The sequence below is a fragment of the Corvus cornix genome, chromosome 5 (assembly GCF_000738735.6).
Source record: "Corvus cornix cornix isolate S_Up_H32 chromosome 5, ASM73873v5, whole genome shotgun sequence".
NCBI classification, from domain to species: Eukaryota; Metazoa; Chordata; class Aves; order Passeriformes; family Corvidae; genus Corvus; species Corvus cornix.
In genome coordinates, this window is record NC_046335.1 from 36,734,809 (window position 1) to 36,762,647 (window position 27,839).

A 27,839-nucleotide genomic window follows, 5' to 3' on the forward strand; every position below is an offset into this window, starting at 1 on the left:
TTTGTTGGTTACCAGTTCTTAAGTGTTCTGCTGTGTAACAGCTTTTTGCATTCACAGTTGGACATACAGAAAAATCTTACCTGTGCCATGTAAATAACTCTAGTGATCTCTCTTCCATTCACTATGTCAGGTTCCAGTATCCAAGCACTTGGTAAAATCTCCCCTCTCACTGCTTCTTTACAAGGGTGAGGCATGGATGCATCATAGACAGACTGAATAGCCAGGACAGACAATTTCTCCTGCACATGACAAGGTGTAAAGATGACAATTTGAAAAATTTTATGCATATAGCAATGTTTTCTTTGTTTGCCATGAGGTGTATTTCTCACATTACTTAATTAAAAGAGCAATAATTTTTCATGTTATCTATTAAATATGTTTTTGTCAAAATCCTGTGTGTTTGCAACCAGAATATACTGTGTAACACTTGTGTTACTGTCTAATGGGTCTTGTTTGGGAATTGTCATTCACACGAGGGTTTTACACGTAAGTCACTTGTGTGATACTGGCATGGCTTTCCTTTCTGTTACACTGGTGCTTCTGCAAATATGAAGATTGACTTCTTTCTCTCCTTTATCCTTGAACCAACATATCAGAACAACTCCTCCTCTGTGCTGCAGAGAGAATGTTCACTTTACCTCTTTAGCTTCTACAGTAATGCAGCAGAAATCCCGGGGTTGCTTTAGGTAACATAGGGAGGTATCAGTCACTAAATATACTGGGAAAAAAAATAAGAAAGGGGAATTAGACTTTGACAACTTCAGCTTGTCACAATTTTTCCCTACCCCTTACATGTAAATACATATTTTATTTTGACTTGTTGCCTGAGAGCAGAGCTCTAGTTCATAGGCTGTAATATATAATTTAAAATGCTTTTTTCAAGCCACTTCAGGTTTATCTTTACTTTCAAACCACTGTCTCTAGCTGCACTTCTCGGCAAGATGTGTTGAATATCATCCTTACTTTGGAAAAGTCTTGCAAAGCTGAAGTTTCCATATTAAATAATGAAATTGTTTATTTACACTTGAAGAAATGAAATAAGATGCCTTTAGCTTTCTTCCTGGCTGCCTACATCCTAATGGTGATGGTGACTGTCATCTGCCGTGTGTGAGGATACTCACCCAGGTGAATGTGGCTGGTTACCTTCTTGTGTATTCGAGCTGTGCTGATAGAGCTGTCATACAGATGCCTCTTGCCAGGATCTCTCACCAGTCCCCACACATAGGGAAGAGGTCTTTCTATCACTCCTGCTCCCAGAAATCCATGCCTTGTTGCTGAAGGAAAGACTTTGTAGTACACCTGCACCTCTTTTTCTGTACACTGATACCTGTCGAAGGCAAATGAAAGGTATTTGCCCACAAGAGAGCCAGCTACAGAGAAAGGCCTCCCATTATACAGACCTGCCATAAACTTACGTCCACCCAGCTGCTGCTTGGCACATGTAGAGGTTCCTCAGGTTGTGAGAGCATGCTGCCATTACCTTAGAAAACAATGACAAATGTCACCAGCTTCACTCAAATATCCCACACTCTCTTCTGCACCCCATGGCTGCAGCCTGGCTCACTTTTACTCATCCTTTAAAATTGTTCAGTGTGCGTGCGTCTGTACCTGACAAATAGGTAACTGTTTGTGATGTAGAACAAAACTTGTCCCACCCATTTTTGCTACGGCTTCTAGAAGGAATAAGTGAAAACTCAGTTTTTACTTACCTCAGTGGTAGCATTAGCCAAGATATGTTTGGATAAATCTTGGTATCCTTTTGTTGAAGAAGAGTTGACGGAAATAGTTAATCCATGAGTAAACCTACAGCTGGTGGCACTTGAAGGAAGAGGTGGCTGAATTCTGCTGGCTTCTGCAGGAAATAAAAAAGCCATAGGGGGAATAAAAAAATTTAAAAGGAACCCCACCACTATTCTTAAATTGTAGGGACTTAAATGCTCCACTGGAGCCCTTAATCCATCTGATCCTAATGAAGGAGTGATAACATCCCTTGCCTAGACATTCTGTGTGTTGGTAATTACACTGCAGTTACATCTTGCAGGACTGAAGTTTTAACAACGGTTATTGCCACATGTAAGAAAATAAAATAAGGAAGAATAGACAGCTTAAGTCTTGAGGCTAAAATTAAGAATTTGCTTGTACAATTCTATACTCATTGCAGCTTTAGGCCCCACATCCCGTGCTTCCTTCCTCCTTTCAAAATATTATCCTCATATTATCTCAAAACGCTGTACTTTGATATTACCACATCAAAAGACCAACTTCAGAGGAAACAAATCACTATTTAAGAAATTCTAAGCTCTGGCTACTGGCTGGTAGTATTTTTCTGAAGTCATGTAATGGTAGGGACATCCTTGCAATACCTAGATTCAAGTTCAAATTTTGGGATAAAAATCAAAATAAGCAGATGTATGTTTTACTTACCAAATGTAGAATCCTTATGCAATTGCAATGTATAAAGCTGACTATTTCTAACAGTTGAACGACCTCGTGTATCTCTTGAAACCAAAGTATCTCCAGAAGAAACCTGATTTAAGAAAGTGCAGAAGTGGAAGCATGTGTTTGAACCGGGAAAAAGAAAGTGTGTTATATAGGCAGTGGAATATTAGTAGCAAATCTGCCTTACAAGGTTGGAAGCCTCTCTTTATCATGAAGTAACACTTTTGCCTTTCTTCTAGTTATGAAATGAAACTGACTTGGGAAATTTAACAAACCAGGTGTAAAGAACTAGCATGGGTGCATACTTCAAAAATGACTTCAGGAAAGTCCATGTTCACACATGGAAACTCTTAAGTCAATGCAGGTATCATTGAGGGAGGCACTGAAAATATCAAATGCGATCAGATCTATCAAAAGAAAAGGCCTGTTGTTTCTAAAACATTTGACAGATCACTGATAGTAGTAATTATCTGATTTTTTATCTATGAATTACAAAAAAACCCCTGAAAAATAAGTGTCACTGTCCTTTGCAATTACATGGCAAAATGCTCCCTCACCCCATGTCACCCATCTGTGTACTGGTGATGCAAACTTGTCCTGCTTGATAGCTGTGACAGAATACGAATCATCTCAAAAACCCTCTCTGTTCCTACATTATGTCCCTGTGGTCGAAGCATCAGGAAGCATCAGTCTCACCCACCAGTATTTTCTCACCTGCCCCTCCTGGCTGCTGAAGTTACTTGCAGTGTATGTAGCAGTATTACTGCTGTTGTAACCAGATGTTGGGCCAGAGGAGAGGCTGAGGCTGGAGTCTGTGCATAAAGTGCTTGTACTTGCAAGAGTCTTCAGTCTTGCTTCTTCCTGTAATAGGCATCACAGTATTACAAACAAATAAAAAAAAAACCCCACACCAGCACTGAAAGTTGAAAGAGGAGTTATCTAAAGAAATCCACTTTCTTTCAAGAAGCGTTGACAAAAATTGCCATACAGAAAGCATTAAATTAACAGACTTGTTTGAAAGCCTAGGACTATATAAACCACAGGGTGAATGACCCTGTAAAACTTGGCTGTTGGGAATTATTAAAGGATCAGGGACATGGATCATTCATAGAATTATGGGATCAATAAAAGAACTGTAGCAAGAGCCTGCAAGCAAAAGGCCTGTGTGAGAAAAACTCTCCATGAGAAAATTCTTGTGTGAGAACCAAGCCTGAGAAACAAAGAGGGAGTTTTGAAACGATGCAGCTGTCCTGATAAGATGTGCTAACCGGGAGAAAAGGGAGGTGAACTTTGAATTCTTTTAATCATAACATAACTGTAGAAGCTTGCCAATGTAAGTCCAATTATGTAGAAGTAGAAATTTGCTTTGGTAAGTTTTAAGCCACTTAAGAGTTAACAAGCTGGTATACTATATAAGTGCCTCTGGATTGCTAATAAACGGAGTCTTGCTCTTATCAACCATATTGGCTGGTCTGCAAGTTTCTCCCCCCGCCGGAGCCGGGCCTCTCTTCTTTTTACAATTCCAACACTTGGCAGTCTGGGAAAATGCAGCTTTTGCTGTTTTCTTCACATATAAGAGCTCAGACTATCAAAATAATGCTAGGATGCTTTTAAGGGGAAGAAGTTTTATAAAAAGATCTCTTTTCAGTCCCATTTTTTGCTCTTTGTTTACTTCTCAAGCCCCTGACTTAACTTGCTGGTCCAATACAGTTGTTAAAGACTGAAGATTTTACTTTACCAATGCAACTACTCAATGCTAGAAGACCAAATAAAAAGCTACATAAAAAGAAAATACTGAGATCTTCAAGATTATTTATACTTTCAATATAATGCCCACCTTCTGTAACTGAGAAAATATTTGTTCCCGTATCCGCCTTTTTTCTTGCTCTGCTCTCTCCCGGAGTTTGTCCCTAGCTCGTGCAATTTCAGTTTTAGTTTCTTCTCGTGCCCTCTGATAGTCTTGGAGCAACAGTTCAATGTCAGAAGGGTGCTGAATGCTTCTTCTTTTCGGTTCTTGAACTCTGTAAGAATGGAAAAGTAAGGGAAAACACACATGATTAATTGAAATATCATGAGAAAATCATATTTCAATTTAGAACATGAAAATCTGCCAAAAAAGCAATTAAAACCCACCATATCAGCCTCCAAAAAGCTTCTCTTTGCTCACTAAAGGCTAAGTAGACATTAGCCTTGGAAAATTACTCAGATTGCAAGTCCAGTTTGCTGCTGAGATTACTACAGTGGTTTCTAAATCAGGTCTCCATATGATACAAGGTTATGGCTTTGGCATATTACATACAAGTTTTTTGTGTTGGGAAATTAACTGTCTCCTGACCACAAAGGAAGCAAAAGTCATTTAGAGAATATGGTGGGGAATGAGAAACTGAAATTCTAAATGGTGAAGTGTTGCAGAGTTTTCTGATATTTAAAATGAAACTGAACTCTGTGGCTTTTAAGCTAGTGAAGGAGTGTCCTGGTTCCTGCCAGGACAGGGTTAATTTTGCAGTAGCCAGGAGGGGGCATGGCCAGGACACAGAGGTTATTCTGTACCACCTCACATCATTGCTGGAGGTGGGGGAAAGGGGCTTTTCTAAGGAGAAAGGGTTCCTTCCAGTTGAGATGTGGCAGAGGGAGCCATCCCACGTTGTCTATCGCCAGGGGCTTTCCGTGGGAATATGTTCTTTTCTTATACCTTTTGTTATTAATGCTGGTGCTGTTACTGTTCATTTTCTTATCTCATTGCTGTTTCCAGAAAATTACTCTTATCTCAACCTGTGATCTTTACCTCCAGTTGGAGGGGAGGAGAAGCAGTGCTGATTTTAGCAGGAGTACTAAATTGGAGAATACCATTCCTAAATCACAACAAGGAGTAAGAGGACAGATTGGTCTCTAATCAGTCCAGACTGAATACTTGGCTGTCCCTGTCCATCATACACGTATAATAAATTAGGCACTTGTTATGGACTGAAATAAAACTGGACCCAAGATTTTAATGAGTGTTTTCTAAAATCAGGCATGTGTTTTCCTGAAAGCATTTTCTGTCCCAAAGGTTAATGCATCCACATTGAAAAGAATTCTGCTGCTGAAGTCTCAGATGTCAGTAAGAATCATTAACGTGCACCCATTGTGAACACTTTTAATGAACATCAGGCCTAAGGAGAGGTTTCTAATGCCCTACCTGGTGTTTTCCACCACATCTCTTCTCAGCTGTTGCAGATATTCTCGGCGTCTGCTGGGGAGATCTAGATCCCTCTGACTTGCATCCAGAGTCTGGGACAGACTCAAATGCTTTTGGGGACTCAGACTTCGGCTTCTTTGGTATCTTTGTAGCCTTTTTACTCTTTCCTTCCTCAGAGTTTCAATAGTTCTCATGTGTCTGTTGGGAAAACATGATTAAAGTGACAAAATGCACCCTGCAAAGTTACATTTTCTGATGTTTTAAAGCACTTAAATATTAGGTGGATTTTTAATGTAAATTTTTTCTAGGAATCTAATACCATCTAATACCCCTTTGTCCACATGCTGAGAGATGATGCAGAAATTCTAAAACTCCACTTATTTTCTAACAGCAGGAAATGTACAAGAGGGTTGTGATTACTGCTGGTAATGGCTGAGAGGCAAATTGAGGATGGAGACTATTGTAGTTGCATCAAAATTTTTTGTTGCAAAGGTTTCCCAAACTGACTTCTACAATCACAAGAATCAAGTATCTTGATTTTTAAAAAGTTTATTTTGTATAGTTATGGGGAGTTAAAAATAATTTTTGTCTATTCATACATTGGCATTTATTCACAGAAGCATGAATGAAACGTTTCCATAAATAAGATGTCTCAATTATTTTTACATTGCAATAAAGCAATTAAATGTATTCCCACATCACCAGGTACACATGAAAACTCCTGTAGCTGCTAGAAATTTTAAGAGTGGGGTGCCACTATATTTGAATTACACCAAATTACTTTTCCCTGTTTTCTTGGAGTAACCCCAAAATTTGGTCTTAAATGCCTTGCTTAACAGTTTTTAAAATAAGCCTAATACTGTATCTCTTCACATATGCTTCACTCAGTGTGACTAAGTGATTAAGTGCTCATTACTAAATGCTATTTAAGCTGCATGAAGTGTATTCAAAATACTTAAAACAACACCACATTAAGTAATTTACCTTTCATAAAGTTGCTGCTTCACTGGAATTGCCACTGGCTCATCTGCAGTTCCTCTCTGAAGGACCCTCAACAGGGCATCTGTTTCCCCAATGCCGTAATTGAGCTTTGCTTCAGTCAGTTCCACTGTGAGGGGATGCTGATGCAGATCCAGGTGAATGCCAGACATGATCTGGGCACGCTCTCTCTGAAGTCTCTTGATCTCTCTGCTCCTGCTGTCACAAGACTGGTAATTCCCTTCCATTTCTGTTGATCGTGTACTTCTAGGCTTCTTTTCTGCCTGACTTCTTAAATCGGTCACGCTGCCACTCAGGCCAAGTAACAAAGGAGGAGGGCTGCTCTTAACACCACACCAGTTGCTAAATTTATTGTGTATGGGTAAGTCACGGAGGCTGTAGCTCCGGGGTCTGTATGGCTTTGCAAAAGTAGTATTCTTGCTGAGAGGAATTTCAGTGTCACATTCACTTCCAGTGACAGAATCTGTACTGTCGTCTCGGAAGGAAGTCTGCGCATCGCTCACATCAGAGAGTGGGGGAGGGCAGCTGTTCTCATTCTTCCAGAAGAAATCATGAAATTGTAGAGAAGATGCTTCTACCAGCGGTTCTGAGGAAGTGCCAGCATTTGTCTTACTTGAACAAGTGGCACTAATTTTTTGATTAAAAAGTAAGTCAGCATTTGGAGATGGGTAGTTATGAATCAAAGCAGTATCAGAATTCCCAGTGTATTTTTCGTGCCCAATTCCACCTGAGGAACTTCTTCCACCCCTTGTAACATACATACAATGAAGTGAACGCGCCACTGAACCCTGGTCTCTGACATCACCCGTTACAACTTTGCTGTGGCCCGACACCTCCAACATACTGCTGGAGTGATACAGCCGTTCTGCACAAATGGTAGTGTGGGTGTCAACCCTGAGTCTACGCTGTTGTTCCAAGTCTTTTGAACCATTCCGTCCTAAAAGTTCTTTGGCTGCTTTCTTATCTGAGAAACTTCCAGATTTCTTTCTTATGCCCTTCTGTTCTCTAGAGGTGCTTGATTCACTGTCTGTTTCTGTCTGTGAAAAATTGTCCACATGATGTTGCATGCTGGGCTGTGGACCTGCCCTCAGCCTTCTCTGGTTGTGAAGGGGACTTGAAGCAGCACTGGAATATCCAAGAGGTGCCTTAGTAGGGCAGACAGACTTGCTGAAAGCAGTCTGGCTGCTGGGACTAGCACTAAGAGTAAGAATAGGGGAAGAGGCCCTATCGACTAGCAGGGTATTTTTGTACCAAAATTTTCTTTCAGCTGGAGTCTCTGTTTCACTGACACTTCTTTTATCCTGACCATAAGACGTTGGAGATTGAGAGGTGCTATTAGTAGGGCTGCTAACTACAGTGCATGAAGAACCATCTTGCCCTGAACTTGGCAAGGATAACGTGAGAGGTGAAACGCTGGTGCTAGAAAAAGCTACATTCTGCTGTGCATTTAATGATGTTTTTTGAAAATGCAACATAGGAGTGGAAGTTTTGGGTAAGAGAGGCAGATGCATAAAGGAGTCTTCCAAAATGCTGTCAAGACTGTCATGGAAGTCAGAATTGCCCAGGCTTTTCATCCCAGTTTGTTCTTGTGTTCTTTCTTCAAGAGAGGGTATTTCCTCTTTCCTTTTGGGAATCTCTCCTACTGTATCTGCACCAGTTTCTTTGCAATCAATATTTACTGCCTGAGCTGCCCTCAATTCCTTTTCCATTTTTGCCTCCATTTGTTTTTCTTCATGTTTGCTTTGACGTTCTTCCAAAATCTCAGTCTGAGTGCCTACATCTGCTGTTGTCTGAGTGCAGCTATCTGATCTAGTAGACTTTAGAGCACCTTCAGTTCCTTTTTGGTTGATTTTGGCACTCTGCTCATTATCTATAATACTCTGTTGGGAAAGGTTTCCCAACAGCTCAGAAGTGTTCTGAAGAAGCTGTGACAGATGCATGGAGAGGTTCTGCATGCTTGTCCAAGAAGAAGGTAGATGAAATAAATCTCTGTTTGTTTCCTCCTTTTTTGCAGAAACATCTGTATAGCTTCTCTGATGTCTTCTCTGCCGTTTATACCTTCCCGTAGTCACTGTCTGTGTTCCTTGCTCACATGTAATCCCTGGTGGTTTTTTGGAAGGTTTTTCAGACTCAGAAGGGTATAACAGTACAATTTCATCAACCTGCACTGAAGAGTTACCAGGTTGTGCAGAAGGACTCTCAAATTCAGCAGTGTTGTTTTCTGAGTTCGTTTCCAACGTTTCACTGGATATGTTGCAGTACTGTTTGGCACTGTCACTCGAGTATGCTGATTGAAAGTCTGGTCTGACACTGTCCCATTCTTGAAGACCTTCAATGCTACTCAAAGTGCTTGACAAAACTTTTGCTGTAGCATATGAACTTAGATGAGAACGAAAAGGAGAATTTTGAGAATTCAATCCATTGTCTACACTGGAACATCTCATAACTTTACGGTTTTCCATGTTCAGAGGAATTTGATTGCAAGAGACATCACTTGCACTTCCAAAAACATACTGTTTCCAGCCAATCTTGCAGGCTCCATCTTGTTGCCATGGGTGAATGTATGGGTTGATATCACTTGATCTAAAATGCATTGCATCTTTATTATCTTGCAAAAATAAATCAGTTTCTGGTTGGTATCCAGCTTCTTCTCCTTTCCCTTCACTACACTGAGCTACAGAACTACTCTTTGAATGGACATTTGCTTCTGCACACACAGAACTGTGAGCTGTGGGCAGTAAGGGTGATGGAGATTGACTAGTACAGTCTTTTAAAGACTGGCTACTTTGGCTTCTTGCTGCAAAATTTTGTAAATTTTTGGAATCACAGTTTGCAAGCTTCTTAGTTTGTGCCATTTTTTGCTGAAATCTGGGTTTAGATTTAACTTGTAGAAAGTTCTTTGATTCCTGCTTTGAAAATCTTTCAATTCCATAAAGATCATCTTCAGTTGGTGATGGAGGCTCTACACTCATATTCAAATCTTGCAGTGATTTAGATGCAGAATATAACAAAGGATCTGCCTTAGATGAAGCTTCCAAAGTACATTCTGTATCAGAGAAAACAGCAATAGCTGGAGCTGATACTCCGTGACTTTGTAAGTAAGGTCTCCGTGCACTTTGTTTACAGCCCTTTGTACTCCGTGTGGTAGAATATGATCTTTTGCTCCTGAATTGCACCAATTTGGATTCTTGAGGAGTTAAATCATGGTTTTCTGGCAAAAACTTTATGGACTTTGTTTCATTATTTTTTACAGAAAAATTGAGTCTTTCTGATTTCAGAGTATTATTCCTCTTTACAGTGTTTCTCATTGTTGAACAAGTGTCTGCCTCAGCAGCAGGGCTATCAATGCGTGAACATACATTATTTTTGCAAAGTAAAATCTCTTTTCTGCCATCGGTATTTGTTCTATCTAGTACATGTTTTATCTGTTCACCTGTAGGCACATACTGACAATTATTTTGCAGATCTGCAAGATTTCTTTCAAAACCCAAGACAGTGTGATATGGTTGCCTGGGATCAGTGCTTCTGTATGTGGGGTATGCTGGACTAAATGAATTGCAGGGGTATTCAGGATCCACTTGAACATCTCTTGGATACAGATTTTTCAACACTGTAACTTCTGAGCCTATTAATTCATTTGGAGAATTTGAGGATACATTCGTTTGCTTTTCATCAGGTTCTCTGCTTAATGTTTTTCTCTGCTCTGTCTTTACTGCAAAATGTTCAGCCTCAATATTTGAATGCAGTTCTTCCTTACTTCTGTTAAGTGTATTTCTCATTAGTCCCTCTTTAACAAGAATTGCCTTTTTAGTATCCCAAAAAGGTAATGGTGGTAGTAAAAGAGAATTATCCTTTGATATTTTCTCTATGTGCTTTTTGCAATCTTCTTGTGGTGGAACTTTATCCCAGTGATGCTGATTAATTTCTGTATCACTGTCAGTTTTTTTACTATTACTTCCATATGCAGGTTCCCCATCCACAGCAGAATTCTCATATGCAGTACAATCTATGTCTGATACTGGACAATGCCTGTTTTCTTTTGCAAGAGAAAGTAAAATACTTCCTGAAGCACATACTGGCTCATCAAATACCACAGCTTTATCAGACTGAGTGTCTTGTATTTGCAAAACAGCAAATGGAGACTGTTTCAATATATCTGAATGCAAAGTATCATATGTGCTAGTTTCACCATGGCCTATATCTGCAGTTAAAGGAGATTCTGAAAATGCTGTTACGGGTGGGTAATTGACTCGTGCAAATGACTGGGGAAAATCTCCTTCTTTTACAGAGCACACATGTGCAGAATTGCAGGACACTTTCTCAGTCAAACAACTGTCCTGAAGTGAGTCCTCAAGCTGACTAAATATTAGAGATTTTGAGTCCTCGAGTGAAGATGTATTAAAAGCACTGAAGTTCTTGGAGCTTTGAAATGGTGTATCAGTTGGAGTGTCTTCTGCAGAGTATGATGGAAGAGACTTTGGTTCATTACTGCCAGTCTGTCCTTGGCTCTGGAAAGTGAGCAAACCCGATTCTGGTACAGTCACACTATTGGTGTTACTGCAGTGTTCTGAGAACTCATGAATTTTATCTTCTTTTATGTCACTGCAATTCTGGAAATAACCTTGAACAATTTTCTCCTTTTGCTCTGTTCCCACCACTTTTTCAGGGAGCTTATTACTCTGAGCATATGTGTCCTCTTCAACTGCAGAATTATTTTCCTTTCCTTCTCCTTTTTGAGAAACACCCGGAAAAGTTACAGATAAACTTAAATCAGTTGATTCACTTTCAAAATATATTGTTTCTTCAGAGAGAACAATATAATTTTTACCTTTGTCTCCGTTGCTGACAACCAAACTATCTTCAGATGATGCTGGACAATTCAGAAGATCAGGAAAACATTCAGGAGTGCCCAAGTTCCTATTACAATCTAGAAAGTCTTTACTAGAATGCAGATTTTCCCTTGGAGACTTGTTCAGGCCTTCTGAAAGGGCTGGAGCCTTCTCAGAAACAGCGTTGCCTGACTGGTCTACACAGCACTCTTCAGAAGCCTCATGTTCCTGGTTTTCTGTGGGCCCATGCTGATATCCAGCTACACCAGAAAGCTTGGTGTTTTCAGGTTTACTGTTTGCTGTAGGATAGCTTGCGCTTAAAAATGTCTCCTCATCATGCAGGGATGAACCCCCTGAGCGAGGTGCTTTCTGAGTTGTGCTAATATTCTGAAATATTTTTTGTGTAGAGCTTTCTAGTAAAGAGCAGGTTTTCCCCAGCCCTGTATCTTCCGTAATTTCTTTCTCTGAAGAAGACAGCAGGTTTGAATTATCCAACACTAGTGAATCAGGCACAGTGGTATCCTTTACCTCTTGAGCTGTATCTTCTATGGAATTAAGACAGTCTTTTAATAATTTGTTGACCATTAAATCCATATTGTGTTCTTCATAAGAATTATTAATATCCTGAATTATATCTTCAGAAGAATCTAATTTTTCCAAGAAAAATGAGCTTCCTTTGGCCCTTTGCTGAAGTACAACAGTTCCAGACTCAAGACCACCTGCACTGTACGGAGTGAAAGAGCTGTTCTCATTGACAGGATGTGCAGATATGCCATAATCAGGTCCATTTTTAAATACAAAGGATTCTTCCTCCTGCCTCTCCTGCGTGGTCCTGGTTTGCAGAAGAGCTACACTCTTACTTTGTGTTTTATCTGGAGGATGTTTGTCTTCTCTCATTTTGTTGGCTGTAACAGATGTACCAACACTGATCTCACTCTCCATTAATGTTTCATAGTAAGGCAGAACAGCTCCAGTTCCAAGACTGCTGTTAGCAGATTTTGTACATCCTTCCAGTGTAGTGAGAGCATCTTGAACAAGATGGGAATCATCACTTCCTCCAAGATACGAAGGGTGATTTACAGTCTGGCATGGGGAGTCTTGAAGTTCTTGTTTTTTTTCTGTACACTTCAGTGTTGCTGGTGGATTTTGTTGCTTGCTGATGTCTTCATTATTTCTACAAAAGCTGGTAGAGACCCATTGGCTTTCTCTTAATATTTCATTTAATCTGCTGTCATCATGTGTCATTTGGTAGCTGCCTTTGTTTTCAGGGAATAGTTCATCCAGGTTTTGTAAAAAGATCAGTTCTACCTTCTCTGTGTTTTCTATGAATACCTGCTTTTGTTTGTCTGCTTTGGCCATTTCTACTAGCTTCATTAATTGCACTTTCTCTTCCTCAGCTCTGGAGCCTACTCGATCCAATTCACAAATATCAGGTCTTTTTCTAACAATACCTACATTCAAGTTTTCTGAAGTGCCATGCTCAGGAGATGGCACAGAGCAACTCATATACATATGTCTGTCGAGACTTATAAATTTTTGTTCAGTTCTGTATTGGTCAATACCAGCCCTGTCATCAACTGAATATTCACATGCATCAACTATATTTCCTATCTCTGTAGCAGAGTCCACTGAATTACCACCTTTACTCATTTCAGTAGGGTCATGGTATCTTGAATCATCTTCTAACAGTATATTCTGTTCGAGTTCTGAAGCCATCAGGTATCTTTCAGGGATCTTAAATTGATTTAAAATTTCTTCTTTGTCATCTCTGTCACAATACATTTGATGCAGAGCTGGAGACTGTTCATTAAAAAAACCATTTTCATCTGTGCATATGTCTTCTTGCCTCATAATAACCAGCTCCTCAGTGTTAGTCAAGGTAATTTGTTCTTCACTCCCAGTCACTTCACATTTATTAGCCTTGTCTTCCTGGGGCAAACTGTTTGGTACACAATGCTCAATTGAATCGTTAGAATTTATTTGTCCTTCATTTTCAAATTTTGCTGAAATATTTCCTTGCCTCCTTGGGATTAGTACTGTTTCAGCTACATTCTCTGTTGTTCTGTTCATCTGTAAAAGCCCCTTGCAAGTATCAAGGAAGCCCAAAGTATTCTGAATAATATCTGTTGTGGGGGAACACACAGCTGAAGGAGTGGTTTTGGGAGCAACAGAAAGCTCTGGTGAACAAATACCTATTTCTATTTTCTCACTTTTTTCTTTTTGGCAAAAGCTGTTGGTTTCAAGTTGGCTGCCAGACTGCACAAGTGCTTTTGATTCCTGAGTATGTTCTGCCCTTGTGCCAGCTTCCTGCAGTTCATCTTTGTCCATCTCTTCACGTGTCAGGCACAGATTTGTATTAAACTCACTGTGAACTTCACAAGCTGCAATATCAGTATGTTTCTTTGGATTCTGAGATAGACCAATGTCTTTAAAATCCCTTCCACTCCTGTCTTCAGTTACACTTTGGACTTGGGCTACTGGACTGTCAGGTAAACTTTCAGGGTGTCTGGATTTAATTTCCAATGCACTTTTTTCTAAGTTGCTTGCATTATTGATTGATTTTATTATTTCTTCATCCCTGGCTGTTCCTGTATTCTGATAAGGAGCCATGGCTTCTTCTGTATCTATGTTTCTGAAAATTTTCGATTCTTTATTTATATAGGAACTCCCCTCTTGAGAAATGGCAGCTGATGCATTTGTGTTGCATTCAAATACCCTTCCCAGCTGTGAATTTGCATCATGTTCAACATGAAAGATATCCTCTGGGCAATCGCTTTCAAAAAATGTCTCTTTTCTAGATTCAAGTAAGGATTTGTTCTGTGTTTCTATTTCCAAGAGAACAGAGGCATCAAATTCTGCAGAAATGTTAGTTGTCTTGTGTGTAGTGTTTTCCTGCCCTGTTGATTTTGAAGAGCATCTTGTGCAAAGGCAGCCAGAACATACATCAGAACAACTTTCTGTGACACTGACTTCCACAGTAAGATTAGATGAAGCATCGCAATCTCCTTTCACTATTGTGACATGCTCCAGTAGTTTCTCATAATTTTCGGTCTCACATGCACTTTGAAAAAGATTAGCTTTTGTTGAAACTTTGTAAAATATGCTTGAATTAGATTCTGGGAGAAAATAATTTGTATTCTCACCAATAGCAGCAGGAAAGGATTCGGTGTTTTTCCCATTTGCATTCAGTAGGAAGTAACTTACTTCATTTACCACTAGGTTTTCATATTTGGATGACAATTCTTTCTGAACTACAGACTGAGAATTCAAGACATTGTGTTCTTTACTTTCACTGCTTTCTTCTCTTATATTATCAGTGCATAATGTAGAATTTTCTGAAATTTGCTGGGATAAGCAACTTGCCTGATTGTCTGCTAGAGCACATTCAGGGGAATAATCCTTTGAACCAGGTTTGTGTTTGAATTCATAATGATTTAGTGAAGGCAAGTCTTCATCCTTTGATACATATTCTTCATGATCTCTGAATGAAGGCACCTCTGGCACAATGTCTGCCAAGCTATCTGTGCTTATTTCCATACAGATTCTCTCTTTTTGAGACATCTCCATTGGTGCTGCAGACTGGTCATAGCTTGCCCTGGCAGCAGCTAAAGGGTGACATACATATGTTGTCTTCTGTGAGGAAAAATCTGTCTCTGCTGTTACTTCTTCTGCAGGAATTTGTTCATGATCTGTTTCTTGCATTGTTTCCAGATTACTCTCCCCAGACCTCGGGAGTTCTTCTGTATCAGCTGATTCTGCTCCTTGTCCAGCCAATGCCTGAAGATTGTAACTGCTCACTAGAGAGCAGTTCTTGTTTGTTAAGTCACTGAGAAAGAAACCTTCATCACAACATGTTGGTATTTTTCGTACTGGGAAAAGCTGCCCACAGTTTCCAAACTGGATGTGTTTTACTGCAGATGTCTGTGTTGAGGTCATATTATGAGCAAGTCCCATAGAACACTCAGCAGCAGGTGCACTGACAGATGCACTTCCACTGCCTGAATCTGTCACACTTGATTTTGTCATCAAGTTATTATAGTCATTGTCAAGCTCATCTTTTGAAAAAGTTTGGAAGAAGTCATCTTCTAAATCTCCATCTACACAGCCATTCCTCTGCTCCACAATTTGCACAGGCAACACAGAGATGAAAGATGTTCTTATCAGAGTGTGATCTTTTGGCAGCTCTGGATGTGTTGCGGGGAGAGAGTTCTCCTCTTTCTTAGATACCAGGGACAAGCAGTCTGCAGTGGAGGTGCTTTCCGAAGAGCTGAATGTTTGTGCACATTCAGTAGCAGACCTGTAAGTAGATAATTCGTCCAGTTGTTCTTGTTCAGGATGGTGTGACTTTGAATGTTCATAATAATCATGCTCTGCTGAAGTGGGAACAAAAGAGGAACTTGGTCCTACTGAGCTAACAAATGAGGACATTACATTCTGAGATTCCAAGGAAGAATTTTCATTAGAGTTTGTCCATCCCTTAAAAATCTTATTTAATGATCCACTCTCAGAAGCCCCTCTTTCAGTTGTTGTTTCAGGTAAAGGTACTTCCAGTGTGTCAGAGGAGAAAACTGAGTTTATTTCGTTTACATGATGTGGACTGTGAGTAATACTGTGAATCTGCTTAGAGCCAGAAACAAAAGAAACCTCAGCAGCTGACTGCTTTAGATCATCTTTCTTCAGCCAAATTCCTGGTTTGCTCAAAGAGCACAGATGAGCATCTTGAAATTCCAAATTTTCATAGGAAGAAGATGCTGTCATTCTTGGGCTGCTGATGTCAACCTTTGAGTCACAGGAAGACCAGGCGTTATTAGTAAGCAAAGGATTTCCACCTGTATAATACAGTCTTCTTTCAAGAGACCTTTCTTGTTCTACAAAGGAGACTTTTGTTGTCTTCAGCAACTGCTTGTGAGCATTACTGGAAGCAGTCTGTGGCTTGGTGTTCAAATAAAAGGAACTGCTCAACTTCAGATCATAATTTGTCTCTTCTGTATCTCTGTCACAGGTCTTGGATTCATGGTCTTCCTCAATCTGTATAGCTGGTAATTTAGGAGTTTGTAACTTCCAGAAAATCTCTGCTGGCACTTCATCAGATGAATCAGATTTGGATTCTTCTACCAGATCTTCTGCTGGCATCTCTTCTCCATCAGCTAAGCTATCCAGAGAAAAGCTTCTTTCAGCCTTTCCCAGTCTCCTACGAGATGCATATGATGTCACCAAAGATGAAATATGGTTCTCGGTTCTGCTTTTGTAAAGCTTAGCTGGCTCATGATGGGTGTTTAACTTGTGAAATTGGCTTGTATTTTGCCTTTTGGCTTTATTTTCCTTTTCTACCAGAGAGTCTTGTGACATTTGACTGTCATCACTCTCAGAATCTTCTGGGTTGGCAAGGCATTTATTTCTGTCAAAATCTTCTTGTTTCAGTTTCTCCGGGAAAGCTTTTGCATAAGCACAGGAGAGAGAATCTACAGAATAGGAACTGTCGGTATCAGAAATCTCATTTTCATCATCCTCTTGCCAATTCCCCAGCATATCTGTGGCTGTCTTGGACACTCCAGCACTTAGCATCTCAGCACTGTGCCACTTTTTTTCAACATAAGAGAGTGGTGTCTGTGAGTTCATCTTAGTAAGGTTACCTACTGATGTTGCTGCCATCAGAAATTCTTTCTGTTCCACTGATGACTTCTCATGACTTGGCAAGGTTGAGTTTGCTTCTCTCCTCCAGTTCTTGACTGTTTGGTTTAGATGCACTGATGGTGGGTTTCCATACACTGTTTTCTTCGTTTGGTTAGGAAAGTTTTCTGGAGAAGACCTGTGGCCTTTTCCACTGATATCCATTCTAATCTTTTTATTGGATACCTGAGCTCTATTTTGTGCTACATTGCTACCCACAGGCTGACTTAAATCTCCTAGCACCTTTGATTTTGTCATTCTTCTCCCTGTAATAAAGGTTTTGGGCTCATCTTTCTCCTTAAAAAGATCAGGAGAGGAGCCTTTAGAGGTCTGGTTTTGAGATCCAGCTTGCCCTGGGCTGTCATCCCACTTTTCAATTTTTTTATAATTTTTATTGATATAAGCCATGATAGCTGAATCATTAGAGTCTTTCTCTGCTCCTTTTTTATTTTCAATTGAAGATGGGTTTTGTTTTTCAGTTAGCTGCCTCTGGACTGAAAAGGAGATCCCCTTTTCATCATTAAGGTCATCACTCCCAGAAATGTCTTTACCACTTCTGTAAAGGTATTCTACAGGTGACAACCTCCCTGTTGTACTACCTTTACAGTATTGATCAATATTTGGTGAGGTAGATAACTTTGAGACAGACTCCCTCTTCAAAAAAGAGCTGTGGAAATAAAGAAGAAATAAAGTCCAATCCTTGCTTGAATAATGCACTTAACATTTCCACCACAGTAATGCCTTGCCATTAAGAATAACAATTTATGAAGCAACAATCTTAATGCCTTTCAAAATCCAATTCTAGCAGGGCATAAAAAAAATAAAATTCTGTCATTAACTATACAATCCCCTTGCTATCTGGAAAGATGCTCTGCACACAAAGAAATAGCTCAGTGCTATGAGGTATAGCTTCATATTGAATCTCTGTAGGCTCAAGTAGCTGCAAATGTTAATTAAAAATAAAAGATAGTTCTAAGTCACAGAAATCTACTTAGCAGAGTTTAGCTATTTCCTGCTGTGGAAATAGCTAAGGACCATGCTGTGACAGACACTGTAGCACCCCAACTTTTAGCATTGCATAGAGATGTTTATTTAACTTGAGAAAGGCTGACCAGTGTAAAAGTCCAATCCATAATCACACCAAAGATACCAATATTCTGAAGAAGAGTTTGAGGATAATCAAGATAAAATTATGCAGAAATTAGTATTTACCAACAGTCTGAACAAAGCAACAACAAAAGTTAAGCCACTTCTAGAAAGCCTTCTCGAATAGGTAAAAAGTGCAGACAGGATTGAGAGAGAAATGTAAAAAAGTGAGAAAGACCACATCAAACAGACAAGTAGGGAAGGTACTGTTCAAATCCAAAGGAAAAAGGCCAACAGCTCCAGCTCGATGTACAATATAGTAGGTCTGCTGATATTGCAGGTTTGGGGATGTTTTTCAATACATTGAAAGGCATTCAGGATTATAGGTGGCCACTGAAAATACCTTGAATTTACATTACTTTCGAAAGTGCAGAGGATTTGATAGATGTTAACTTACCTGGGTACCTGGGGCAGGTACGGGTTACAGAACAAATGCCTTTGCTGCAAGGAACTCAAACCTGATGATTTCTGTCTCTTTTGCAAGTGGTGATCCAAAGAGGACTGCACAGCAATATTGTCATTTAGGACTTGGGATTGTTTCAGACACTCTTCACTGAGCCAGCAGTTAGCTTCCAGCTGCTCTAGGTTTTGCTTGGCTTCCAATAGCTTCTGCTTCTTGACTATCCTTTCCAGCTGGAACTTGACCTTTTTCCGTCTTATGTTTCTTTCAGCCTTTTTTAAGGAGTACCTTTGCAAGAGCTCCAGCTGCACCAGTCTCTTCTTGTTCTGCTGTAGCAGAGAAAGGCAGGTTTCCAGCCCAGTGGTACTCTGCACCTCAGCCTCTGCACACAGTGGAGGCTCTGTCTGCGCTGCAAACTCCCTTTGCTGTTGCTGAAGAGCAGCCAGACGTTTGTTCTCATTTATAAGCCACTGCTGGTCTGTAAACAAAACCATGATTGAAAAAATGTAAATATCATAGGAAAACCATTATTTGTTACTATCTTGTTTCTTAATTTAATCAGCGTTTAGAGGTCATTTGAGAACAGAATTTCTATGCATGAAGAGTAGAGACTTGACTAACCATTTAAAGAAAAATATATCATTTCTCTACTTCATTGATAACTAAAAGCCTCTTCATTGGCTTAAGGACTCAGTTAGCAACTGCAGGATAAAAGCAGGGGCTTGGCCAATACAGCTAAGGAGAGTGGTACATAAGACCTTGTTTGTAAGAAAAAAGTAGAACAGACATCAATTTCTCAAAGATTACACTCAAATATCACCTCCATTTTGTTAAAATACAGTGGAAGCATGAAAAGACCTGAGTTCAATTCTCTACAGGGTATATATTCACAATAGAGAAGTATGACTTCATTAATTTTTTTCTGTGAAATATGCTACTACTTCTGCTTTAATTATTTTGAAGTCATATGTTAAAACTTTGTATGGGAATGAATGTATGTGCACTGGGAGCAGAGTTAACAAGGGATGAAGTTAATAAGAGGACGAAGTTGCACAGAGCTAAACAGAGCTCAGCATTTGCTTCTGTGTTAATGCAGCAAATGGAATTTCACACACACTAGTGAGCCTTTGGCTAATAGATTCCTACATTTTAATGAAAAAACAAGCACTAGTGCAATCTTGAAATGTTACTGATTTCTCATTACTGCATTTGAGTGTTTTACAACCATTGCAAACCAAACATTTCTTTGTGCCTTTTGCTCCTATCCTTTCACCTTTAACTTGGCTAAGCCAAAAAAAACCCCACCTATGAAGTATTTTTTCTCACTTACCTCGGCATGCTGGAAATGGAAAATAAGGGAGGCCAGAGTCCTACTAATGGACTTTGTTTAGCACAGGAAATGGCAATTTTTGTGCTCAGTGTTGGTGGCAAGTTCAGTAAGCCTGGAGGCTGGACCTCCCTATGCCCCACTGTGGATGGGCAGCTGACACCCACCAGTCCTGTGGATGGGAATGCAGCCTTCCAAGTGAGTTACAGACCCAGCTACAAGGATGTCATCGTATAGGTATCTGCCAGAGACTTCTGATAGCCTCTATAAATGCATCAGATGAAAACTTCCCAAGCAAAACAATCCCCGTGTGGCACCTACCTGAGGCAGAGCAACAACCACAAATTTGCTATCTTTTGCAACTATGGTTGCCCCAACAAGCACTTGCCAAAACAGCCTGATGGGAACACACATACTTTAGCACGTAATCATAAAATTACAGAATCATTAAATGGGTTGGGAGGGACCTTAAAGATCATCTAGTTAAACGTGCATGAAATAAAACAAATACTGCCATGGGATGAATGCAGGTGAAGCCAACACAACCTTTAGCCATTATGACAAACAATTCAAAAGCACAAGATCATATCACCAGTCAATGCATATTTTTCACAGAATTACCACTCCACTCCACAAAAAGAATTAGTTTCTCTGCTTTTGGTAATGACCCCTATAGTTCATAAATGCCAAATTTGCTTACAAACCAAGTGATTAACCTAACTTGATAACAAAATATGTTACCTCTGCTTACACTTCTCTAAATATTCAGAACCTGATCTTTGCAGTCAGTGAGGATGCAGTAGAGAACAGAATTAGGCAGATTTATTTTTAACCCTGGATGCAAGACTACTTTTATTTCATGCAGGGGATGGATGTGGTTAGAAGTTTTTCAGAGCACACCAGCTTCAATCTGGCTATGATGAAATGTAACAAAAGAAGGGATTATTGAGATCACTATGACCAGGTTGTATCTGATGCCTCGAACATGTTCTCTTAATGAAGCAGATTTTTATGCTGCTATAAAAATATACATATTCAGCTCTCAAAGCAAACAAACAAAAAAAATCCATTGTTGAACAAGCAATGTAAAAATCTCAGGCCAGCTTCCTTCACAGGTGGAGCATTTCTCAAAGAACCAAAGTTTTCCAAAGCACTGCTGTCTTAGTAGCAGCATTTTGTTTTGGCTGGGCTTACTTTCCATGTACAGTCCTTTACTAAATAAGCAATGTTTCATTGCTTATTCAGGGATGTAGGAATTAAGAGGTATTTAAGTTTCATGTGATGAATGAGGGCTACTTGCACAGCTAAGCTTCAAGAGAGGAATTTGGGGCTCTGGAAGTTTCCCTAACGCAAGAAATCATTAGTGCAGAGACACTGTAGGCATCACTTACTTGATGACTACTGATCTTGTTAAATATACTTCATTAGTGATCCCCACCACAATGAGTCTCCTGTCCTGCTTATGTTGGCAGCTCTGCACAGAGCACATGCACAGAAGTAGGAATTCTAGCTCTATGGTTACTCTATGGATGAAAGGGAAGCATTTTTGACATTATGTTAGTTAATTTTCCTTAATAACATTTTTAGTTTTCACGCACAAAGCTTTTTTTCCAACTTTATTTAAAGACATTTTCTCTTTTGCATGTTTTTAGCCAGCAGAATATTTGGCAGATCAGAGTTTCACTGCAAGAGAGCTGCAAGCTTAAGATGCTAATTAATCTCTGCTCACAAACTTGTCTCTGTCAGGAGCTGAGCCACTGAGGGCACAAAAAAGGTGAAAAACTTTGGTGGGTTGCCAAGTAAAGAATTGTATTTGGCTGGCAAAAACTACCTTCCTGGCTAAGTATTAAAATGCCCTAGGGTATATTACCGTGTCCTGCAGCCATATGGAGGAGGAAAGATAATCCAGCAGGCAGGAATTGTGCAGCAAGATTGATTTATTTAATTATTTTACAAATTCTTTTAATTGGACAAGGATCAGCTACCCCTTGGGGGTGATTGGCTAAAATCCTAAAACATCCATTGTCAAAATATTTTTCTACTGTAGTATAAACATGGCTTCTCAAGGTTGCAGGCATTTCATTGTTTACAGAACTCTGCTACTATCTCTGTGAGAGAGAAAAGTCTGTCACAGACTTAGAAAAAAGCAAGAAAATCCTTGCTAGCAGCATTTTTGTATCCACAGCTAAGCTTTGCATGAACCCAGTGAAAACAGCAGAACTAGAGGGAAGCACCGAACAAGTCTACAGAGTCACAAAATAAAGATGTTTTGGGGAAACTCCTGGTTCCCTGTACTATCTACATATTCTTCTGCTATATCCCATCAAAAAAATTTCCTTTTAATCTCTTCATTGTGGCTGGCATAATTAAAAGATATCTGACTGCGTAAGTTTTGCTCTGAGACATTGCCAAAACTTCACGGAAGTTTTCTTCTTCCAGGATCAAACAGCAGATTTTGCCAGGTGGGAATGACACCTTTGTATAGGTGTCTTTTGCTTATCAAGAAACCTAGATCAAATCATTCACTAGAAGATAAACTAGAGAAGACTATAACCACCCCATTTCAAAAGCACCTCAAGGTTTAAAATGTTCCCAAATCACTCTATAAACTCATTAAGGGGCAGCCCAACCCCTCCAAGGCATCTTACTGAGAATGTCTGCTGGCATGCAAAGTAGCAGCTCCAGAGGCCAGGAGCCACGGACACTAAAAAATACCTTGCAAAACATGGTGTGTTCAGTTTAAGCCACAGTCTTATGTCACAACCCTATTTTTCCTAATGAGTGAAATTAATCAAAACCACATGAAAATTATCTATACTGTTACAGGTGACATCATCAATGAGAGAGTATCTCAACTGACCTGTCACTGTCTCAGAAGTGCTGCTTGGCTCCTATTCCATCCTGTTGTTAGAGCAACTTCCCCTGAAAGCTTTTAGTAGGAACTACCATGGTCACCTCAACTTCAAGCTCCAAGAACAACTCATTGGATGAAGCACAAGTATATCACAAAAAAAACTTAAAACACAAGAGTGGACTTGGTATACGTTATAACTACAGATATGAGCAGAGCAAGGCTGTAGGGAGGCAGGATTGGGATCAGCCTGGGAGAGGAGAGGCTCTCAGTGCCACAGGGGAGTAGCTGGCGCTGTCCCTCCCAGCGGTGACCTGCAGTGCTAATTAAACCATGCTGCTGGAGCACTGCAAAGGAAGCCTTTCAGTTCTGTTAATCAAAGCTTAGTAACTGTTCTCAAGGGAAAGGCAACTGTAGGAGAAATCCAGTAATTAGCCGTAATAAAAGTTCCACTCATAAAACAAAGCGTCACTAGGACAAAAAATGTTGAGAGGATGAAAGTAAGCAGTAATGGAAGGGAATTGAAGGAGGGGAAGAGGCAGGTACCCACTTTCTTGGATTTGCTGGTTGATGAGTGCTTGGTCATTTTCTAGTTCCCGTTCTGCTTTGATCTGTCCTCTCAGAATCTGCTGCTTTAAATCCTCAACATAGAGCTGCTGTCGTTGAATTTGTTTTCTGTGGAAAGCTTCCTGGTCCCTCAGTTTCTGCTTGTACTCTTCATGCACAGCATCTATTTCTCTGCTGTTAGAAATGTTGACAGTGAATTTAAGCCAGAAAAAAATATTATTTGTAATAAAATAAGTCATCTTACTAAAGAAAGACAACATGCAAGATGTTGTTTTGCTCAACAAGAGCACATTATGACAAAAACTTTTAAACTGTGTTTATGCACATCACAGCAGGCTGCAACCCTGTAAGTGTCATAAATGCCAGGAAATGTGAAAGCTCTAGTAGTGAAGCAGGTAATTCCACTGCCAGAAAGATAATAGCAAAAAGAATTTTAAAAATATTTCCAATTTTCATTTTGCTGTAGTCTTCCACAAATGAAATTGGGGAGGGGGTTGTTTTTAAGTTATAAAATTTTATAACCACCACATAAGGTATTTGTCATCTAAGTACCTCAAAACTCTTTACAGAAGTGACCAACATTCTTTTTTTTTCAGACCAAAAAATTCCAGCCTAGAAACATTTACAGGCATTGTCAGGATTACACTGACAGTCTCTGGCAGTGCCAAGGAAAGACCTTGATCACCCAAATCTCTGTTGGATGCAAGAACTATATCAGGGTACTGCTTCTATATTTGGAGCAAATTGTGATCAGAAAAGTGACTAACCTGTGAAAAACTGCTTCACAATCTCCTGCAAAATGTTTGGCTCCTGACTGTGTGCCAATATTTTGCACGCGCAGAGTAACAATCAAAAAAGTATCTATTCTTAACATAATGCATTATAATATTCAAAATACATTAGCCCTCTGAAAGAAATATATATTTTACTTCTCCACACGCTATCGCCAAAAATTCTTAACATTAAAGTTAGATTATATCTAAGGGTGATATATGATCTTTGCTTGCTAAACTCTGCATTATTATATATAACCTCAGAAAATAAAACCTTTGAGTCTTGAAAAAATATTTAAAGTGTATTTTACTAAGAAAGCAAATGATATATTTATTATACTTCTAAAGCAGTCAAGGACACCAAAACTCTAAAGAGTCCCTGAAGGTCAAAAAACCTCCAAAAATATAATTTCAAAGGAAATCTTTGGAAATATCAGGTAGTTTGTAAAATCACTACCAATACAATGTCATCTGTATGAAAAGAGTATTTGACCTTTGCTATACAGAAATAATTTAACATCTTGATTTAGAACTGTAAGCATGTGTTCAAAGCAACCATTTCTACAGCAAAAACTTGATTTTGTGTGATAATTTAGCAGACAGAACAGATGAAACAATTAAGCAGCCAAAGCCTACAAATCTCCTGGAGTACCTTTACATGGAACTTTCTTAAGAAGTAGTAGGAAAGCCTCAGTACATAAAAGCTTTAGGGTTTTCAATAATTCACAATATTACTATGAATCTTGCTCAAACGAGAAAAACAGAATTCTGTTTTGTTTTAATGTTTATGTAAATGTAATGCTGAGAGTAACTGAAGGAGAACATCTTCTGTTCAGTTGTCCGGCATGGTGCAAACAGAGTACAAACTTTGCCGCTGCCATCTGCTAAATGGTTTGTGTCTATTTGTGACCCACACAAATTATAAGAATGTGCAGGTCCAAGATCTATTTGTCCTTGGCTTGACTACAAAGATGCCAGTACCCTGTGATTTGTAATTTTTTTCCTCTTAGATAAACGTCAATTGATCCCAGGAAATAGAAGTGGGATGCCTCATTTCTCATTCAGCTGAAGTAGGATTGAATTGACACTTCACTGCAGCACTGAAATGCTCATATGGCAATTACAAATCTCCAGCTGTTCAGGTATTTGTAACACCACCAACCACAGGGGGACAATCTCAGAGGTTAAAGCAAGACTGGTTAACTAAAGAAGAAACACTTTCCAAACATAGTATTAAATCTAAAGTATTCGTTTATGAAAAGCTCCCATGGTTTCAATGGTAACTCTGAGGGAGGCATTCCCTAAATGCAGCTTTGGGGTTGTCTTCCCTATTTGCTAAGGGAAATGTAATGGAGCAGCCATACAATCTGGAGGTTAAAGTACTGATCTGCAACAAAACACTTCTGATTTTGGAGCAGTTACATGACCTCTGTGCTTTCGCACACTTGGCCTGCAAGGTCTTCAGGATGAGGACTGCCTCTGGATGCCTATGCACTGAACCTAACAGCTTCTTTGCAGAGTCTGGTGATGAGGTAGTCTTTAACCTGTTCTACTAGCAGACATATGGAAGCTCTGACTCCTACGGCGGTATGAAAGTTGAAAAATATGAGTCTAAATTTGTCACTGGTCTCACATGACCTTGGGCAAGTTGCTTAGTCTGAGATGTGTGAAACAAGCAAAGTAGATTCATCCAAGAGAAGTGACGAGGATCCATTAGCATTATCAAACATTAGAAAGTCAAGTATCAGAAGAGCTGCTTTCTATTATTTTATCATTATTAGCATCATTCTGCATGAGACTGAGGAAACTGAGTAAATAATTTTCAGCAGGCTGAAAAGAAGCATGATACTAAAACAGTAGAGAAAGAATTCTTGTTCTGCAACTGTTTACTAAAACTAGATAAAATTCCTCTGATAAAACGTCTCTCATTCTTCCCAACCATGACTTTTAGCTCTCAGCCAATCTTTCCATAAAATTGACTTATCAGAGTTCAAACTGCTTACAAACTGAAACCCAGAACATTTAAGTAAACGAAACAACTCAGTGTTGCGTTTCAATCCAAAGACCTAACAATGCTCACAGGGGTGGTTAGGTAACATCTGTTTACAGTTGTGAGAGGGTCACAAGCTTTTCCCATACTTTCCAGCCTTGCTGAAACCACACCCCACCCCCACATTATAAAGATCAGAGAATAAACAATACAAACAATGCACATGGCAGTGTGCTGTTTGTTCTCGGCAGCACTAGCATATTCCCTCACGTGTTTGGTAATGGGCTTTTGCTGAACTAACATGAAACTGTGAGATCCTTTCCAACAGCTGTGTGTGTTTGCACACAGAGCAGAACATGAGGCAGGCCAAATGGATGGTATTAATCACAGCTCCATACTATGACTATACCCCAGAAAGGCAGACTACAGAGGCACAGCCATACTTCACTTTAAGCCTTAGAAAAACTAACACAGCACAGCAATCACTGCAGTATTCTTTCTGCTTTTGTTCAGGTGATGTAGCTAGTTGGTACAATTCCCCCTCTGTAAGGTCAAAGTCTCTGTAATAAAATGCTGTTGCTCCAGGTATATATAAAAATTGCAGTTCTGCTGTTATTTCAGTGTCTCTGCTTCATCTTCTATTTTTAGTAGTACAAAACAAAAACCAGGCAGGGCAGTAAAGCCAGGTCTGAATATAGAGACTGAACATAAAACACCTTTTTATGAAGCTGCTTCTTACAGACAGTTTTCTGAAGTGGAAAAAAAGATAATGAAAATTCATGCAGAGCCACTTACATAATACACAAATGCAAGAGGATGTTTTCCCTCTGGCTGTGAGATACTGACTGTGAGAGCAGAATGACTGGCTAGTTTGGGGTATGGATATCTCTCCCAGAAACTGCTGAAACCAAGAACATGAAGTCAGAATGCTCCCTTTCTACCTTCGAACATGCTAGGTCATGTCAGCACACTTTTGCTGGTTTGTGGAAATAACATGATGAACTAAACTAAAAAATGTCATGGCAATGGCCCAGAAAGAAAATAACAGATTCGCACACACTTCACAGCTAAATCACCTAATAAGCAGTTCAAAGAACAAACAGTTTGTGTAATGTATGTTTGAATGACTTACTAAAACCAAGTATCAATCCAGTTAACAAAAGAATTTAGCCTCATTTTGTACTAAGTAGGTGAAATCACTAATTTTTTCATCCAAAATATCTTAAATCAGACGTACTGTTAAATTTAGACTTGAAACACTGGAATACTCTGAGATACAGCAATCAAGCACAGAATGCTGTTGCTCATATCCCTGCTTTTCTACATAAGCAATCTACACTCAGGAAATAAAATAACCTCAAGACAAACATAAGAGAAACAGCTTCATTTCTGTAGGTATCAAGACATACATGAAGTCTTGGTTTCACAGGACCAGCATACTCTAGCATACAGCATATAAAAAAAGGCAATTCTGCAGAGAATTTCATAAAAGCATGCAGATTTCTGGGTGTACCATATGCAGCAAGAAGTGTCAACAGTTACCCCCTCCACCAAGTAAACCTTTAAAAGCTGCAAATAAAATGACAACAAAAAGACACCAACCTTAAACTAAAGATAATCACAAATTACTGAGAAAACGTTCAGATTATACCGATTCTGCCAGATTGCTT

At 39.4% G+C, this 27,839-nt stretch overlaps 1 protein-coding gene across 2 annotated transcripts in view; it reads right to left on the minus strand.

Moving 5' to 3' along the window:
* STARD9 (StAR related lipid transfer domain containing 9) overlaps positions 1-27,839 on the minus strand; it is a 101,517-nt gene that overhangs the window by 3,442 nt on the left and 70,236 nt on the right. Inside the window, exons 22-33 of one of the 2 annotated variants that reach the window (XM_039552106.1) lie at positions 23,390-23,577; positions 18,659-19,139; positions 6,602-17,782; positions 5,618-5,815; positions 4,277-4,460; positions 3,154-3,300; positions 2,425-2,527; positions 1,710-1,852; positions 1,416-1,480; positions 1,122-1,327; positions 639-718; positions 81-239 (exon numbers count right to left, since the gene is read on the minus strand). In XM_039552106.1, the coding sequence (XP_039408040.1) occupies positions 81-239; positions 639-718; positions 1,122-1,327; positions 1,416-1,480; positions 1,710-1,852; positions 2,425-2,527; positions 3,154-3,300; positions 4,277-4,460; positions 5,618-5,815; positions 6,602-17,782; positions 18,659-19,139; positions 23,390-23,577 (13,135 nt within the window). Of the gene's footprint in view, positions 1-80; positions 240-638; positions 719-1,121; positions 1,328-1,415; positions 1,481-1,709; positions 1,853-2,424; positions 2,528-3,153; positions 3,301-4,276; positions 4,461-5,617; positions 5,816-6,601; positions 17,783-18,658; positions 19,140-23,389; positions 23,581-27,839 lie in introns of both variants that reach the window. The other variant, XM_039552105.1, reaches the window with a different exon arrangement.